Below are 18559 nucleotides of genomic sequence, written 5' to 3'. Positions count from 1 at the left end.
CTGCATAAGCAGGAAAGAGTGCCGGGCCTACATTACCCCAGCTAGATACACATCCAACCTTCTCTTGAATACCCCCAGGGTAGGGGAGAGCACCACCTCCCTTGGGAGCCCGTTCCAGACCTTGGCCACTCGAACTGTGAAGAAGTTCCTCCTAATATCTAATCTAAATCTGCTCTCCTCCAGCTTGTGGCCATTATTTCTTGTAACCCCCGGGGGTGCCTTGGTGAATAAATACTCACCAATTCCCTTCTGTGCCCCCCTGACGAACTTATAGGCAGCCACCAGGTCGCCTCTCAACCTTCTCTTGCGGAGGCTGAAAAGGTCCAGTTTCTCTAATCTCTCCTCATAGGGCTTGGCCTGCAGGCCCTTAACCATACGAGTGGCCCTTCTCTGGACCCTCTCCAGGTTATCCGCATCTTTCTTGAAGTGCGGCGCCCAGAATTGCACGCAGTACTCCAGCTGCGGTCTGACCAGCGCCCGATAGAGGGGAAGTATCACCTCCTTGGACCTATTTGTCATGCATCTGCTGATGCACGATAAAGTGCCATTGGCTTTTCTGATGGTTTTGTCACACTGCCGACTCATGTTCATCTTGGAGTCTACTAGGACTCCAAGATCCCTTTCCACTTCCGTGCCACCCAGCAGGTCATTTCCTAGGCTGTAGGTGTGCTGGACATTTTTCCTCCCTAGATGCAGCACTTTGCATTTCTCCTTGTTGAACTGCATTCTGTTGTTTTCTGCCCACTTGTCTAACCTGTCCAGGTCTGCTTGCAGCTGTTCCCTGCCCTCCGGCGTGTCCACTTCGCCCCATAGCTTAGTGTCATCTGCAAACTTGGACAGAGTACATTTCACCCCCTCGTCCAAGTCGCTGATGAAGACATTAAAGAGTATCGGTCCAAGCACCGAGCCCTGCGGGACCCCACTGCCCACACTCTTCCAGGTCGAAACCGACCCATCCACCACAACTCTCTGGGTGCGACCCTCCAGCCAATTCTCCACCCACCGGACTGTGCAGTCATCCAAGTCACAGCCCCTTAACTTGTTCACCAGTATGGGGTGGGATACCGTGTCAAAGGCCTTCCTGAAGTCCAAGTATACGACATCCACCCCTCCTCCTGCGTCGAGGCGTTTTGTAACCTGGTCATAAAAAGAGACTAGATTGGTCCGGCACGATCTACCTGCCACGAACCCGTGCTGGTTTCCCCTCAGCATAATTTGTCTTGCCGGGCTCTCACAAATGTGAGCCTTGATGATTTTCTCAAAGATTTTGCCAAGGATGGAGGTGAGACTGACTGGCCTATAGTTACCCGGGTCCTCCTTCCTCCCCTTCTTGAAAATGGGAACCACATTGGCCCTTTTCCAGTCCTCCGGGACTTGACCCGTGCGCCACGAGCGTTCAAATATTCCCGCCAGTGGCTCTGCAATGATGTCGGCCAGTGCCTTCAGTACCCTCGGATGGAGCTCATCCGGGCCTGCCGACTTAAAGGCATCCAGTTCCTCCAAGTGACCCTGCACCACCTCAGGGTCCACGCATGGAAGTCTGGTGCCTTGCTGCTGCCTCCCTACACTCCCAGTGAGAGACTTGTCATGCCTCTCACTTAGGAACACTGAGGCGAAGAACTCGTTGAGGAGTTCAGCCTTGTCCCCTCTGTCCGTCACCAATTGTTTCTGCCCATTTAGCAGGGGTCCTATTCCTCCCTGGGCCTTCCTTTTACTCCCTATATATCTAAAAAACAATTTCTTATTGTCTTTTACTTGGGTTGCCATCCTCAGCTCCATGGTAGCTTTGGCCTGTCTAACTGCCTCCCTACAAGCACGAGCAGAAGAGGTATATTCCTCTTTGGTGATCTCTCCCTGTTTCCACTTTTTATGTGCTCCCCTTTTGGCCCTTAGTCTGCCCAGGATTTCTCTGGTCAGCCATCTTGGAATCAATAATGACTCCAAGATCCCTTTCTGCCTCTGTGCTTTCGAGAGGGGAACTCCTCAACCTATATGTATGTTGTGTATTCCTTCTCCCAAGGTGCAGCACCCTGCATTTGTCGATGTTGAACCCCATCCTATTCTCATCTGCCCACTTTTGTAGTCTGTCTAAATCTAGTTGCAGCCTCTCTCTCCCTTCAAGTGTGTCCACCTCACCCCACATCTTAGTGTCCTCAGCAAACTTGGACAGCATGCTTTCCACCCCCTCATCCAAGTCGCTGATGAAGATGTTAGTGCAGGCCTGAGGACCAAGCCCTGGGGGACCCCACTGCTCACATCTCGCCAGGTTGAGTACAACCCGTCCACCACTACTCTCTGGGTGCAGCCCATCAGCCAATTTTTTACCCATCCAACTATGTAGGCATCAATGCCACAGTCACTTAATTTATTGATGAGGATGGGGTGAGAGACAGTGTCAAAGGCCTTCTTAAAGTCTAGAAAGACTACGTCCATGGCGACATCATCATCCAAGGATTTAGTCACCTGGTCATAAAAGGCAACCAGGTTAGTCAGGCAAGACCTGCCTTTGATGAACCCATGCTGATTGCCCCTGAGCATGATCTCTCCTGCTGGCCCCCCACAGATGTGCTCCTTGATGATTCTCTCCAAGATCTTCCCAAGCACCAAGATGAGGCTTACAGGCCTATAGTTACCTGGGTCCTCCCTCCTCCCTTTCTGGAAAACTGGGACCACATTAGCCAGTTTCCAATCCCCCGGCACCTGGCCAGATGACCACGAATGCTCTTATGTCTAATCTCAAGCCATCTTCTATCAGTTTATGACCATTAATCCTAGTCTTTCCCTGGGGTCCCTTGGTAAGCAGATGTTCTCCTAGACCCTGATGTTCACCTCATCTTATATATTTAAAGGCTGCCACCAAGTCCCCCCTGAATCTTCTCTTTTCCAGGCTGAACTGTCCCATGTCCTTCAGCCTCTCCTCAAATGGTCTGTTCTCCAGACTCCTAGTCATTCATGTGACCCTCCTTTGGACTCTTTCCACGTTCTCTACATCCTTCTAGAAATGCAGAGCCCAGAATTGGATGCAGTTCTCCAGCTGTGGTCACCCATGCTGAGCAGAATGGGAGGATGGCGAAGGATGTCAAAGTGCTCAGTGGCAACAGGATCAGAACAAAACACCAGGTCTGCACAATCCATTCACAGCCCTGGTACTATGCATAGGACATGGGGTAGAAGGTCAAGCACTGATTCGCCCTAAGAATTTAAAGGGATAAAGTCAACATAATGCTGCTACTAATGACATCTAAAGAAAACTACAAAACCTGAAAAAATTAAAGATTCCAATTTACTTTATGCTCTCCATTTATCTTGCGCTCCTTTCTGCTTAGGGAAGTGAAAAAAATAATTAAAATCAGTTTCACTTTTGTTTTTAGGTTGTCTTTTATATTTCTCATTACTCCTGCATTTCAATTTCAAATAATTCAAGGAAAAGTGTATTTAGTTATACACCTTGTTTCTCAATGTTTAATTACTTTCCAACTGAATAGAAAACATTCATGGAATCATTACTATTATTTTTGTGAAAGCTTTTCTTTTTTCACTTTTTAAAGAAACATATTTGGATCAAGAAGAAGCTAACATAATTGGGCCTAATTTAAAGGGCAAAGGCCCCTCTGAACCTAGCAGCCCACAAGACTCTGCATACCAGGTTCTGTAGCTAATTCCACACAAGGGAGTGATGGGTGTAGCATCTCATCTAGCTACATTTTAACCCATTATTATTTTAGCAGTTTCACCAGGTAGAAACTATAGTCATGAGGTAGTGAGCAGGATTCCTTGATTGTAAGAGCAAAAAAGTCAGAAAATTCAAATGTCACTAAAATTACTTATATTAAATTGTTGCCCCTTGGCCAAAACAAAGGAAAGATGAAACAACAGTTATGATATATAAGTCCCATAAAACATTGGGGGCGGGGGGAAGGGGAGGGGCAAAATACTATTCCTAAGGTCACTGGCCAAACTTGCAGGACTTCCAGGTCCTAATGATAAGCCTTGCAAACCATCCTGAATCTTCCAGGCTTGGGCAGACTATCCACGAAGACAAGTTACATGGGATGAACCATATACAGAGAAAAAATCTACTTTCATAAAAAATAAAATTCAGTCCCAGGTAATGACAGTAGGAATCTCCCAGGTGAAACTGGGTATGGGAAGAGAGGCATAAATTTAACAGAAATCCAGAAATACTATATGTATCTCTCTCTCTAGACAGAGTACAGCTGAGTGAACTGTTGCTATAGGAACCTTAACTTTTCAATTTCCTAACTTTCTAACCATGTAAACTTAATGCTGCATCACCTTAGTTGTATGCGTTACTCAGATTTAAGTTCAGAGTTGGCTGGGTAGACTCTTCTATTCACATAAATATGCTGGAATGTACATGCACCTAAAATTACTAGATCTAAATCACAATTTACAGAAAGACACAGGCCAATACTGTCAGACATGAATAGCAAAACCTGGCTGACAGCTGTAATGAAGAGAGGTGATCAAGAAGCAGCCATTTAAATTTATATGGCATTTAAATTTATAAGAGCTGGGAGGGTCATTCTTTAAATTTAAGAGTTCTTTGGACCCTTGGTACACATTGACTTTTTGAGTGCATTTTGTTTTTGTGCCCATTGGCTATGTGTTCTGTTGTGAGAGACCTGCCACTACAATGCTAAACAAAAACCCATATTCAAAAACTCAGGGCCCCTCTACACATGCAGAAAAAGGCACAATGGGATATAATGTGCAATCCACACAACTGCACCTCCGGCATAGCAGGAGGTGCGATTATCGGACTGCATTTTAGATACCATCATGTCTTATTGCCAATGAAGGAGGAGCCCAATCTTCGTGGTGGGTGAAACCCCCAGGGCTGGGATGCAACTGAGGTGCAGTGGGATCTCATACATGATCCCACAGTCACATTTCCTGCCACGCATGTGTGGCATGGCCAGAGGTGCAATTATGTGGATCACTTATTAGATCCCATCATGTCTCTTCTTGCACATGTAGCGAGGCCCTGAACCTTTGAAGATTTCATGCACCCCCAAGGGTGGGAGACTACAGCCATCATGATCTCCCAGCTGTGGGGGTTTCACACATCTCCAAGACAGGGAGATCATGGCAGTTGAGATCTCTCAGCCATGGAAGCTCCCCACTCCCCTGGGGCTGGGAAATCAGTCATCCCCCACAACTGTCAGGACCCAGCTAGGTCCCAGGAACTGGAAGGCATGCTATGGGGATCCAGCATCCACAGCTGCAGGTGCTGCCGGGACCCACAGTCAGCAGCTACTGGGACTAAGAGTCCCCTCAGTTGTGAGACTCCCAGCCCCAGCTGGGCATGGTGCATCCCTGCAGCTGGGAGCTGACAAGGCTACCAGCTGCAGGGAAGACCCTGTCATACATGCAAATTAAAACTCATAAGCAACCAGCTATAAAGTTAGTACACATTTTCAAGGTCTTACTTTACAGCTGGCTGGAGCTTTTTATGGCATGATAGGTACTTGGCACAGGTAGCAGTTCTCAAAGTAATTGCACAATTAACCAGTTAATTACACGAGACCCGTAACGTGTAGAGGGGGTCACAGACTAGCAATTATATATATATATCTATGACGTAGACTATTAAATCAGGAATGCCATTATCAAAGAATCTAGTGTTACATCCAGGCTGAATAGTTTCACAGTTTCTAGGGTCAGAAGGGACCTGAACAGATCATCAAGTCCAACCCCCTGCCCTGGGCAGGAACGAGTGCTGGGATCACAATACCCCAGCCAGATATCTATCCAACCTCCTCTTGAAGACTTCCAAGGTAGGGGAGAGCAGCACCACCCTTGAGAGCCCATTCCAGAGTCTGGCAGCCTTAACCGTAAAGTAACGCCTCCTAATATCAAACCTGAACCTGCTCTCTATCAATATGTGGCTGATATTCCTTGTTATCCCAGGTGGTGCCCAGAGGAACAGAGCCTCACCTATTTTCCGCTGGTTCCCCGGTGAGTTTATAGATGGCCACCAGATCCCCTCTAAGTCTTCACTTGTGGAGGCTGAATAGATTCAGGCCCTTTAGTCTATCTTCGTAGGGCCTGGCCTGCTCCCCCCTGACCATGTGAGTAGCCCTCCTCTGGACCCTCTCAAGGTTAGCCACGTTCCTCTTGAAGAGCAGCACCCAGAACTGGACACAGTACTCCAATTGTGGCCTGACCAGTGCCGCATAGAAGAGAAGGATCACCTCCCTGGACCTGTTCATGATGCATCTGTAGATGCACAACAAGGTGCGGTTAGTTTTAGTGACCGCTTCCTCGCATTGATGGCTCAGGTCCATCCTAAAGTCAACAATGACTCCAAGATCCCTTTCAGCCACTGTGTTGTTGATAAGGGTGTTCCCCACCCTATAGGTATATTGCAGGTTCCTTCTCCCTAGAAGCAGCACCCTGCACTTTTCTGTGTTGAATTCCATTCTATTTTCAACTGCCCATCTCTATAACCTGTCTAGATCTAGCTGGATTCTGTCCCTCCCCTCAAGCGTGCCCACTTCTCCTCACATCTTTGTGTAATCAGCGAATTTGGACAGTGTGCTTTCCACGCCCACCTCCAAGTCACTGGTAAGTATGTTGAACAGCACAGGCCCAAGAACCGAGCCCCTGGGGAACTCCACTGCCCAGATCCCTCCAGGTCAAAAACAACCCATTCACCATAAGCTTATTAAAGCCGAAAGCCAGTAGTGGGTGGTTCACCAATGGTACTTCGTAGCCTGATTTCATGTTTTCAGTGAATGGGAGGAAAATAACACCCGTATTACCTTGGGGTCTAAAACTGGGGTGTAAACAAACTTAAAATATGAGCAACAGTGGTAGCTAACACTTGGCTAACCTGTGCTAACCCTTGGCTACTGGTCATCATATGTAGATGACCAGTAGCTAACCTGTATGTAGATAACCAGATGACCAGTAGCTAACCTGTATGTAGCTATCTGTATGACCAGTAGCTAAACGTATGTAGATAACCCTTGGCTAACCTGTGCTAACCCTTGGCTACTGGTCATCGTATGTAGAAATCAGAACCAGGACCATGTATGTATAAATGTAGATGCTTTAAAAATTTGTGATTTTTAAAACCCAAGACTTCCAAGCATGGGCCTCACACATTATTTTATGTGTAGCAATCTATTTCGTTTTTCTTTTTCACAGTCAACTTGCAGGTAATTTTGACTTGGTTCATGTTTGTAAATAGATACAAACAACCTCCTATATTGGTTTTCTATATTGAAAAATCAAATCTAAATGAGAGTTGTATACACAGAGTGTATAGCTGATTTTATACTAAGGCTCCTGTGAAACCATTAAAATACATTTTAAAAAATTATTCCACTCACATGAGGACAAGGGAAAAAAAGAAAATACTCTAAAGGAAGTACAATTGCTACCCTTACTCCTGATGCTTTCAACAAGGCCATAATATGTGATCACCTTTAATGCTGTCTTAGGGGCACTGCTGACTTTTAGTGATCATAAGCAACTGCAAGATTTATAATGTCTAAAAAAGGTCACCATCGTGTACATACTCATTTGGTACTATAAGGCTACATTTCCTCCCGAAAGTTCCAGTAAGATAACCATGTCACTTACGGTTTGCTCTATTTAGTTATGATGTCACCTCCACCCCACACAGCATTACATCTTACATTTATGTACTATTAAGGATGAACTATTTCTTGTTTTGACAGAAAGAAGAGTTTACTAAACACTGAGGTATTATTTTAATACAATAAATATTTTAATTGATAGCTCCAGGGTATGAAAATGAATACAAATGAATAGATATTGATTTTACTGTTATCCAAAACATATGAATATATTGGGGACAAGCACATTTGTATTTATCATGCCATGATTCAAATGGTTGAAGGTAATTTGCTTACTAAATTCCCAAAGAATTCACTGTCACAGAGACAAAGCATGTGAAACGATTACTCAAAAAACTAACTTTCTGAAAAATTCATCAGCATGGCAACTTTCACAATAATGAGTGAATGCCTGTTGTGATATTTAAGTGCAACAAACCCATATTCTATACCTAATACACAAAAAATGACTGTGGATAATAATACAGTATAAGCTCATAAATCGGGCATGCTTGGGACCAAGCACCTGTCAGAAATTTAAAAATTCCAGAGTCTTTAAATCAAACCAGTGGCTGGTCCCCGAGCAGCAGCCGTAAGCGAAGTGGCAACACGGGGTGGTAAAAAGCATCAGAAGCTGCCGTGTACAAGGTTCCCTCTCCATTGCTCCGGGACCAGCCACCGCTTCCCCCTCTGCTGCTCTGCGACCAGCCACCGCTCGGTCAGTTCCCCACTGTGCCGGATTTTTTTAAATTCTGGATTTTTGATTATCCGGATTTATGAGGTTATACTGTACCAGACACTTGCCTACCACAATAGCTTTGTGAGACACAAAGGTACAAGCTTGAACATTTAAATCCACCTGAGACATGCAGGTATCTTGAATAACCATATTAAATGAACTGTGTTATTACTTATATAAAGTAGCAGGAACAGACCAGCAGCTTTCAAAATTATGTCAAATATGCTTAATTAAAGAAAATTAAACAATACAATGGGCATCTGGTAGCAGTCCTGGAACTGCTAAAGCACTTCTAAAGTAACTTCATTCACCTAATAAAATTCTGCTTTGGTGCATTTACTCTGAGCCACTAGATCCACGGTTCTCAACCTTTTTAGACTCACAATCACCTTTCAGAATATCCCAGCTCTGGGCTGTCACTTGTTTTTTGACTATGAAAAAATAATATAGCAATTCATCTGTGCTGAACAAAAAATCTCAGAAAGACCACAACAGGTGAAAACCATTTTGACCCTATTTGAAATCCCTGGGTTTATCTTGTGAACCACATATAGGTGTGTGCACATCCTGTATCACCCTTAAAAGGCATTAAAAAGCCTTAAAGGTTACTGCAGCATTCTGGTTGAGAATCACTGTACTGATCTGATATACTGTTCAGCAGTTACAGAAGACCTGCAAAGTTATGCCGCTCTGCAGAGATCCCAGAACCCATCATTTTTCATATGCTTTTATTTTTATATTTTAACTCATATTCTGATTCTCTGCCCCATAAACTCCAGGCTGGCACTCATTGCTGGTCCCTAAATTACTACTACAGGAATTTGCATATTAATCTCTTAGTGGCTGTGGTACAGTATCACATAGTTCACATACATTTGTAGTGAAAGGACATTTGCATGACTGCAAATTAATGCTGCTTACCTAGAATTGTAGAATCAGTTTGAGTGCTGAAGGGCATAGTGCTCAAGGGACTGCAAATATGTCACTGACTTGCATCTAACTTTCAAAGTCTGATATCAGTGAAAGATAAAGGAGCTTTAAAAAACAAAGAAGTTTCATTCACTTACATGGAATATGATACAAGGTTTGATAAGGAAATGACATGAAGGTTTCAAAGGCAACAGTCAGTAACATTTCCAGAGGAAGACGCATTCTATAACAGCAGACAATAAGACTGATAGAACGAAGCAAGAGTGTGCATACCGCATTGCTGCTGTCCCCTGCTTTCTTTCCCCTAAGTCAAAGCAGAAATTATTGTCTCTTTGCACACAAATACACTTTTCCATACAATGTAAAACATTCTATGTTTACTCTTGTAGCTCCCCCTTTTCCATGACACACAGCTGACTTTGTTTTAGTGGACAAAGCTGCAATTTGAAAGGGGGGAACTGGGGAAAATGATACAAACAGTTACCTGCAATAAAGGAACATCTCAGGTTTATGGGCAGTATCTGGTAACAATTTTGAGGGAGTTATTTTTAAATGTACAAAAACTTCGGCTGATTTAAGTGGAGACAATGGGATTCCAGAAACCAATGAAATAACAGCAGTTATTCCTTTTGATCCAAGCAACTAGCCAAAGTTCAGGATTTTCAGATTACTCCAATTAAGAGAAACTGGATACTATTTTGATGTAATCTCGTACATTTACTAAGAATATACAACTCCTGTTCCCAGAGCCCAAGAGAAATCAAATAACAGGAGGTACTTTCCTTCCTGGCTACCATAAGGCTTTTTCAGACTGCACCTAACCCAAGCAGACTTCTCTCACAGCCATGTTCAGGTTGCCAGATCTGCAGCTGGAGCTTCCTTCCCTGTCTCTTTTTGTGAATGTCTGTGTTTCAGTCCACAAATCATGACTAAGGTATCATGCAGAAAGATTAAGGTTAACTTTCAACTATCTAATTCACATCCCATAACTACCATTACATCAGGAAAACTAGTCAATCTAACATCTGTGAGGCCTAGAAGGAGCTCTTCTTCGAGGCCAGCATGGAGGAGGTGCAGCAGGCAGAGCTCGGCTGGCATCAGGAGTACCACCTGTGGCGGGCAGCAGCAACAGTGGAGGGCCCCCTACACCAAGGCCCTGAGTGAGCATCACACGCACCATAGGGCCCAGGGCACCAGGTATGAGAGGTGCTGGCCAATCACCACCTCCTGCACTCCCTGCTGTAGCCAGCCTGGACTGCTGCCCATGGACCCCCCTCCCACACCTATCCCCAGCATCACGCTCACTACAGACATGTCTCAGAACAACAAGTTTTTATTCCCCTTACATCAAATGGAACCCCTTCCCCCTCCCTCCCCAACAGAGCTCCCCCTCCTTCCCCCTGCAACAAGAGAGCCCCTCCACCATGCATCCCATCCACCAACAATAAAACACCCTCTTTCCTGTGCAAACTATTTACAATGTGTTTTGTGTGCCATCCCAGGGTGGGGGGCCATGGGGTGGGGGCACCTAGATGGCAGAGCCTGGGGACAGGCAGCCAGCACCCTGACCTCTGGCTGTTCCCCTGTGGGTGTGTAGGCCGCGGTGAGCCTTGCAGGAGGGGGGCTTGCCCAGGGGCGACAGTGGCTAGTGGTCCCCTAGTATGGACAGTTAACCCCCTGGCAGCCGGTGTCCAGGGCCAGCTCGGCCGGTGTGTAGTCCTGGCCCCGCTGCAGGCAGCTTTGGCTCCAAGCCCATGTGGAGCCAAGATGAACAGCAGGGCTGGACCCAGGTGGGGCAGCTCGGTGGAGGAGGGGTACCCAGGACAGGGACTCCTGGATGGTGGAGGAGGTGCAAGACCTCCTCCTAGGTCCATGGGGGAGCCTGCTGCTGGGCAGCAGATGGCTGCCAGGGGGCAGGTGGGGCTAGGGTCAGGGGTCAGGCAACAGGCATCATGAGGATGACCACCAGGGCCAGGACAGTGTCCAGCACTCAGTGGTCATCATTCATGGCCTGCACTGCCCTGGCCAGGACTGCAATCTGCTCCTGCAGCACCTGCTAGCACTCTAAGGCCAGGATCTGCACCTGGAACTCCCGGTCCAGCTTATCCTCATGGGCCACATCCTCCATCAACCAGGCCCTTGCATGCACTAGCTGGTCCACCAACAGTATCACCAGCCAGTCTGGGGGGACAGTGCATCCCTCAGTCCACCTCTGGTGGAGTCGGCACTTCCACAGGACCCTGGGTGTGGGCAGCAATGAGCCTGAGGCCGCACCCCAGCTGCCAAGTGTGGCCTCTCCCCTGTGTGCAACTGCACGATCTGCAAAGCCATGATAAAGAAGCGGTTTATGAGTTTGCAACATTTCTCAGATAAGATGCTCTGTACCGGGGCTGTACACTGCCTCAGATCAGGGGTCGGGCATGCACAGATGCCCAGGGGCTATGGTAACTTGGGTGCCAGCCCTGGGCCTAGGCAACCACTGACTGAGCACCCCCATCCCCACTTGCTTCCCAGAGGCAGACGGGCTGCTGGCTGCAGGCAGCCTGACTCCTCCATCCTCTTTCCAGGCCTGGACATGCCAGGCTTCTGGCAGCACATGCTGCTGTGGTTCTAGATCTCTCTCCATCCCCCTCGTGCAGGCCAGCCGCTCTCCTGTGCTGCCAAGCCCACAGTGCCCAGGCTTGGGGTGGGTGCAGTGCTCCCAGATGACTGGGATGAAGAGCTACTCGCACCCCCACCCTCCTCGCAAGGGACAGCTTATCTGGGGAGGCACCCCAAGGCCAACCCCCACCACACTGGTGCTGCACCCCAAGCATGCCCCTGCTGTGCATGTTTCAGGTGCTGTATGAGGAGCTGTTTCTATAGAATATGGGGTACCTGACCCACTACTCCCTGCTGCTGTTGACTGCCATGGTACCCTGGGCACACCTGTGCACCTGACCTAAGACCCTGAGCTTCAATGGTGTGGGGGGCAAGCCCAGGCTGCCCCACAAACTTCCACCACCACCAGCAGGCCTACCCCAACAGCCAAGAAGGACATCGCCACTGGCATCAATGTGTTCCTCTGCATGTGAGAGGCCCATGCCCATCTAGCTACGGGACCACTGGCTGCTCAATAAAATGTTGTGCTTCTCCTGCCTCCCTGTGTGCTGTGGGGGGAAAACCCGGGGCCAGGGGAGTGTGGCTGGGCCAGGCGGGGGAAGACAGGCTAGGGGCAGACCAGGAGCCAAGGAGGCCTTCCCCACAATACAGGCCTTACCACATGGCCAGGGCTGTTGTGGCTGGCGGCTCTGCTCATTCCCAGCTAGCGGTGATGATGTGCAGCTCCAGGCATTGTCCTCAGATGGTGGGGTACAGCATGTAAGTGCCCAGCCAAGGGCCCTCCACCAGGGAGAGGCTGGCACTGCTGGCAGCCAGTGATAATATGGCTGGCCACACCTCATAGCTGGGGCTGAGGCTGCAGAGTTGTCAAGGTAGGCACTGGCCCAGACTCCTTGAGCTGCTGGTGGATGCTGCAGCTGGGGACCTCAGCAGGATGGGCTGCTGGAGGACCAAGGGGCCCTCTCCCAGTGACATGTCAACATGGGTGCCAGGCCAGGGTGGAGGCTCAACCAGGCTGCCCATGCTGCTGTACACAGCATGGCTACGGCCTGAGTCCCGGGACGTGAGGCTCGCTGTCAGTTCCTGCATAAAGGGCATGGACTTGTGGGCACCCCCTGACCAATGACTGTGGCCACTGGTGCTGACCAACTGTACCCAAAAGGCCTTAACCTTTATGTGGCACTGCCATGTCGAGCAGATGTGCCTGCGCTCCCGCATCTGGCCTCACAGTCCTTCACAGACATGGGTATTTGAGTGCCCAACCCATGCAAACTGGTGCTGCACCTCCATCACACCCCACAGCACCATGAGTTCGCCAGTCTCCTCCATAGACCAGGTGGGGCCTCGGATGGCGGGCACAGGTGTGGCAACATCATCAGGACTCCCACACTGGCTCTTTAAGCCTCTTCGCATCTGTCCCTGTGCTGCCAGGCCTAAGCAGCTGCCTGCAGTGCCCAGCACAGGGGGACAGCATGGGACTGGGAGTTGTGCAGTGAAGCAACGCCCAACAGTAGGCCTGTATGAAGCAGAAAGTATTCGCTTTGGATTCGGCAATTCAGAGGAACAGTGATTTGATTCAGTGATTCGAATCACTGTCCTGATTTGATATGACTGAATCCAAATCTGAACCTATTTGGCACCAAATCTTATTCACCCATAGATTATATAGGCAGGCAGTGCCGGCAGGAGCAGCTGGATGAGCTGCAGCTTGAGCCGACAACCCTAGGAGAAGCTGCAGCTCATCCAGCTGTTCCCCTGGCTGTCCCCCCTGCTGGGGTGAGACAGGCAGTGCTGGCAGCCCTGGAGGAACTTACGGGGGCTGGGGGGAATGATTAGGGAGCTAGGGGAATGATTGTGAGCTGGGGGATCAAACCAGGAACTGGGAATTGAACCAGAAGCTGGGGGGAAGCCCCTGTTTGTTCCCCCAACCCTCAATCATTCCCCCCAGCTCCCAGTTTGATACCCCAACGCCCAATCATTCCTCCCAGCCTGTGGCTTCTCCCTGGGCTGCCAGCACTGCCTGCCTTGCCCTGGTGTGGGGGCAGCTGGGGAAGCAGCTGGACAAGCTGCGACTTCTCCTGGGGCTGCCAGCTCAAGCTAGGGCTCATCCGGCTACTCCTCCAACTGCTCCTGCCCGCACTGCCTAGTGCCTGCCTGTATAATCTATGGCCAAATCTCTCTGAATTGATTCGGAGGATTCCAATTCGATTCAGAGAGATTAATGAGTCTCCTGATTTGATTTGGATGTTGAGATTCGGCTGCTGAATCAAGCCAAATCTCCTCCAAATCAAATCAGCTAGTGAAGCTTCACACAGCCCTACCCAACAGCACCTGCCTGCTCCGGGCAGGCTGCTGAGGGTAAGTTGAGGGCAGCTGGAGCGGTCCCCAGCAGCCAGGAGCTGCCTGCAGGTGGGCCTGGCTGCTGACAGGTCTGGCAGAAACCTGCAACACCCTGCAGGCCTGGACAGCGCAAGCCTGACGGTTGCTTGGCACTGCAGTGCCACGTAGCAGTGCCAGAGTAAACTACACTACTGCACAGTAAAGTGTCTTATGTAGACATGCCCAGTACTACCTGACAAGTTGTGAGTGCAATGTAGACATTACCTTTTTATGCTGCTGTTTGTCCCTCCCTCTCTCCCTCACCATAAATGTGGGATAAGGGATTTCAGTTCCTGGGTTGGTTTTTTTGTTGACAAGTGTTTTACAGTTAGTCCTGAAAGAGAAATATCCTAGAATCAGCACACAGAGACATTACCCTTTTCAACAAGGTTTAGTGAGTGGCTGCATGCATTGCCATTGTTCTGCCATTCATTCAATGATGCCATCTCAGGATAATAGTACAGATGCATTATTCAAGCTGTCCTGGGATAAACTTTTAGTGCTTCTTATCCTAAAAACCTTTTGGGGATTTATCCCAGGAAAACGGACATGGATCCATGGACATGGATAATGGTTTATCCTGGGACACAGATTAAATGGTTTATCCCAGGGTAAATTCAATATCTGTTTGTACCGAAGAGACTTTCCCAGAAAGCAACTCAAATTCTAGAGCAGATTCATATATGCCATTGTTTCCAATAGTGACACATGCTTTTAGGATTGCCCTACTGCTTCTTACAAATAACCCAAAGCAAAGGTAGAGTAAACCTCCTTGAAACTAGTAACTTATTAGAGCAATATCATAAATAGTCCAGATAATACTTAAAAAACCCAAAAAAAACCCTGATACAACTTCAGAACCTAGTGAAGATGAAGGAAGAGGATGGAGAATATCAAAAGGAGACAGAACCAATCCAAGCCCCATAGCCCAGATATGTAAAAACCCCTTGAATTGGAATGGTTCCTGAGGGCAATAGGGACAGGAAACAAGAACACAGGGCAGACAGTCGTCACATGACAGACTCCTAGCCTGGTGTGGGGTAAGATAAAGAAAATACAGCCAGGAGATTCTCAGCACAGCAGATGCTGCCCCTCTTCAGGGTTTAAAATGCTTGGCGCTCCTCTATTGCTAGGACTTCAGCAACAGAGATTGTCTCCTCCTTTCACTCTGTTTATATAGCAAAAGTTATATGGAACCCCTTGCTAAAACTAAACAAGGTTAGAAGTTAGTTCTATTTTAAATGGCTTTATAAGTCAAAATGAAAAACATGCATTACACGTTGAAACAAATAAAAATTCAGTGAAGAAGACAGACTCTGGTCTAAGATGGTCCCTGTTGTAAACTGTGCTTTATAAGAAATCCCTGCATTCTGTTCTACCCAGAGATTCTAGGTGGGGCTCACAGTCTCCAAAGCACTCTGCATTATTCCAGAATTAAGAAGCTAAAGCTCTTAAAGTTCATTAATATTGAAAGCTAGCAAGCTGTGTCCCACTGCAGAAATGCCTCCCTCACAATTGGGAAGCAGCACCAATGGATAAAGATGATGCAGGAAAATGGAACAAACAGCAGGAGGAAAATGAAGAGTACAGTATATCCTAGAGAGCTCAAGAACAAATACAATATTTAAAAAGAAGAACAAAGCTGCTTTTTAATTCCTGTCCAACCTATAATGTGACCTTACCTGTTACTAGCCCTAGGCATGTTCTGTATTAAACTCTCACCCTGCAAAAATCCTATGAAACAAACTGTCACAGGATTCAGACCCCAGAGCATGGGGGGCTTTGATATGATCCTCTCACACCCTGTAATTCCCAATCTCTAAGTTAGATTCAGTAACAAACTTTGAATTAGTTTCATATGTTACCAGAAGAGAGAGTTTTAGACTTGTAGTTCTTTTACAGTGCAATCCTGCTCTTCAACTCTACCTCATTACCTATTCTGAACTACAGCCATGTTTGAAAGACACAGCACAGTTCTCTGCCTATAACAGTGAACTGTGCTCCAGACCTTTTTTTTTTTTTTTTTGTAGGGGGGCGTTACTGCATTATGTTACTACAATGATTTTAACAGTTTAGTACAGCAGTTATCACACATCTACCTGGGCCAAAGTCAGGTGCCATGTTAATTGAGTTAATGCCCAAGATCAAAATAAGAACCCATTGAGGCTGATTAAAATTACAAAAGTGGTCTGGCAATTACTTTTTCATCAAGAAGTTTAAAACTGGGTACCAAAGTTAAGCTCCTAAAGCTATACACATATCTTTCTATGGTGATTTTTACAAAGTCCTCATCACCGTAGCCCTTATTCAGAGTGGCATTAAAATCTGGCACACTATAGTTCATTCTCTCCATCATCTTCTTCCCAAGGATGCACAGTTATGAGGAATATATATTTTGTTCTTATAGTGTGTTTGGGGGGGAGGGGTTGTTTTGTTTTTTTTAAAGATTACTATGTGCAATCTTTGTGTAATTACTATGTGCTATGCTTACTCTAATGAAGACAAGGTGAGATGTCACTGTTAACAGAAGGGGTGATATTTGTGTGAATTCCAATGGAAGCTTATTCTAGAGTTGGACCATACCTTGAGAAATTATCAGCTCCTGCACATACCAGCGTTGTACTATTTAGGCAAACATATAAATGCCTCTTGATTTTCAAGCATTCTGAGTGGAAGGAAAACAAAAAGAACTGGATGCTTAATTCAGTGCTTATATACTAATTCAGAGATCTATTTTTCTTATGTGAGCTGAAAAATCTTAACTTGAGTTCCAAAAAGTGATACTCCAACAATTTGGGCAAGTGGTGTATCATGGTTAGCCCTGTAAAACTCAGATGTGGCAAACTGATTTACTGATATATTTGAGAAAGTTTTCATAACCAAAGAATCTTTTCCTAAAGAAGACACACTATTAGGTCCAGTACACAGGTGCATCTAACCATGCGTGCACTCCATAACATACAATTGACTACTGCACAAAAATGCCTACCCATGGTGACTATAAATTGAATAAATAAATAAATATTTTTTACAATATACACCAGGATGTATGTCTGATTTTCTGAGGAGTTCAGATCTCAAGTTGTTTTCAACTCACTATATCGCATGTTTACTGGGCAGCTATTTTTCATTTCATGTAGGAACACATCCTGCTCCAACAGGCAAAAGCTGATCATTAAAATCTCCCAATATACTATCCTTCTAACCTATGCCAAGGGTACCGCAAATAAAGACAGCTCATAATGTCAAGTATTTGCACGTACCAGGAAGTTTGTGTAAATCTTTGTTTTTAGTAACTAAGAATTGAACTTGAATTGAATCAAGAAAGGGAGTTGTAATAATATAAAACAGTTGGAAAAACTTTAAACATACTAGAAGATAAAATGCTAGCTTTAAAAGCCTACTGAATATTATAACAGATGTAGACTGCGTTAAGCTCTTCCTACCTGAACATCTTGCTATAACCAAAACTATATCTTCCACAACTACAGTAAGTTTGAATGAATTTTCCTTGCCACCCTACAGCAAAATCAACGCACTGTAGAATGAAGTCCCCTTTGCCAAAGCAACTCTTGTCATGGAGGTTTTGTGATAAATAAATAATTATATTTCCATAAAATGTTTCATATTATAGTAAACAATTATTGTAGGAGTCCTATTGTTTCTGATTCTGCACCAAAACAGTCCCCCATGCTACAAAGAGCATACAAGGAATTCCTGAGAAGGTATTTATATAATTAAAACACACCCACCCAAATACCAACCCCCCTTTGGCAAGGAGCACATTTATAAATACATGGTCAAAGTTATGCTGATTTTTCTGGCCATAAAAATAACAAGAAAATGAATAAAACATAAAAAAAACTGGATCGTAGCAACATAACAGAAAATAAACCAACATGACAGCTGCAGACGCATGTGGCTTTACAGAATATTGAGAGGGTGCGACCTTCAGCTGGCCTACACAAAAGATCAATTAAAACCTGATTCCAAAGAATCCCAGGTGGAAAACAGCCTTCAGCCTAGCTTTAGGCCCTGTCTGCATGACAAAATGGTACCAGTCTACATCAGAGATGGTTATCCATGTTAGTCAGAAAGCAGGTTAGCACCTTAGAGACCAACAGGTTGAGAAAGGCATGAATTTTTGCAGACAACCACCTACTTGGTTAGATGGTAATAAAAGCCAATCTGCATGGACAACCTTAAATCAAGGTAGCTGAAGCAGTGCAAGTCCTTGTAAGGAAACTTATATTCCCATTTAAACCATGCTTTTTTTTCCTATTATACTGGCTTAAAAAAT

The 18559-nt window shown here is 46.2% G+C and overlaps 1 protein-coding gene across 8 annotated transcripts in view; it reads right to left on the bottom strand.

The window, feature by feature from the left end:
- Nucleotides 1–18559, bottom strand: part of TPK1 (thiamin pyrophosphokinase 1) — a 642382-nt gene that overhangs the window by 521981 nt on the left and 101842 nt on the right. For 3 of the 8 annotated variants that reach the window (XM_090050014.1, XM_090050012.1, XM_090050013.1), the window contains exon 3: nt 14485–14593. The exons of 3 other annotated variants lie outside the window; for them this stretch is intronic. Coding sequence is in view for 1 of the 5 variants with exons in the window: in XM_090050011.1 (XP_089906137.1) it covers nt 9271–9307 (37 nt within the window). In the remaining 4 variants the exon portion in view is untranslated. Of the gene's footprint in view, nt 1–9270; nt 9455–14484; nt 14594–18559 lie in introns of those variants that run through there. 2 more of the 8 variants (XM_090050011.1, XM_090050017.1) reach the window with 2 other exon arrangements.

This window comes from Crocodylus siamensis, chromosome 5, assembly GCF_052110815.1.
Source record: "Crocodylus siamensis isolate JL-2025a chromosome 5, ASM5211081v1, whole genome shotgun sequence".
Taxonomy (NCBI): domain Eukaryota; kingdom Metazoa; phylum Chordata; order Crocodylia; family Crocodylidae; genus Crocodylus; species Crocodylus siamensis.
Note: the sequence above shows the minus strand (reverse complement) of the source record. Positions and strands in the feature narration are given on the sequence as shown.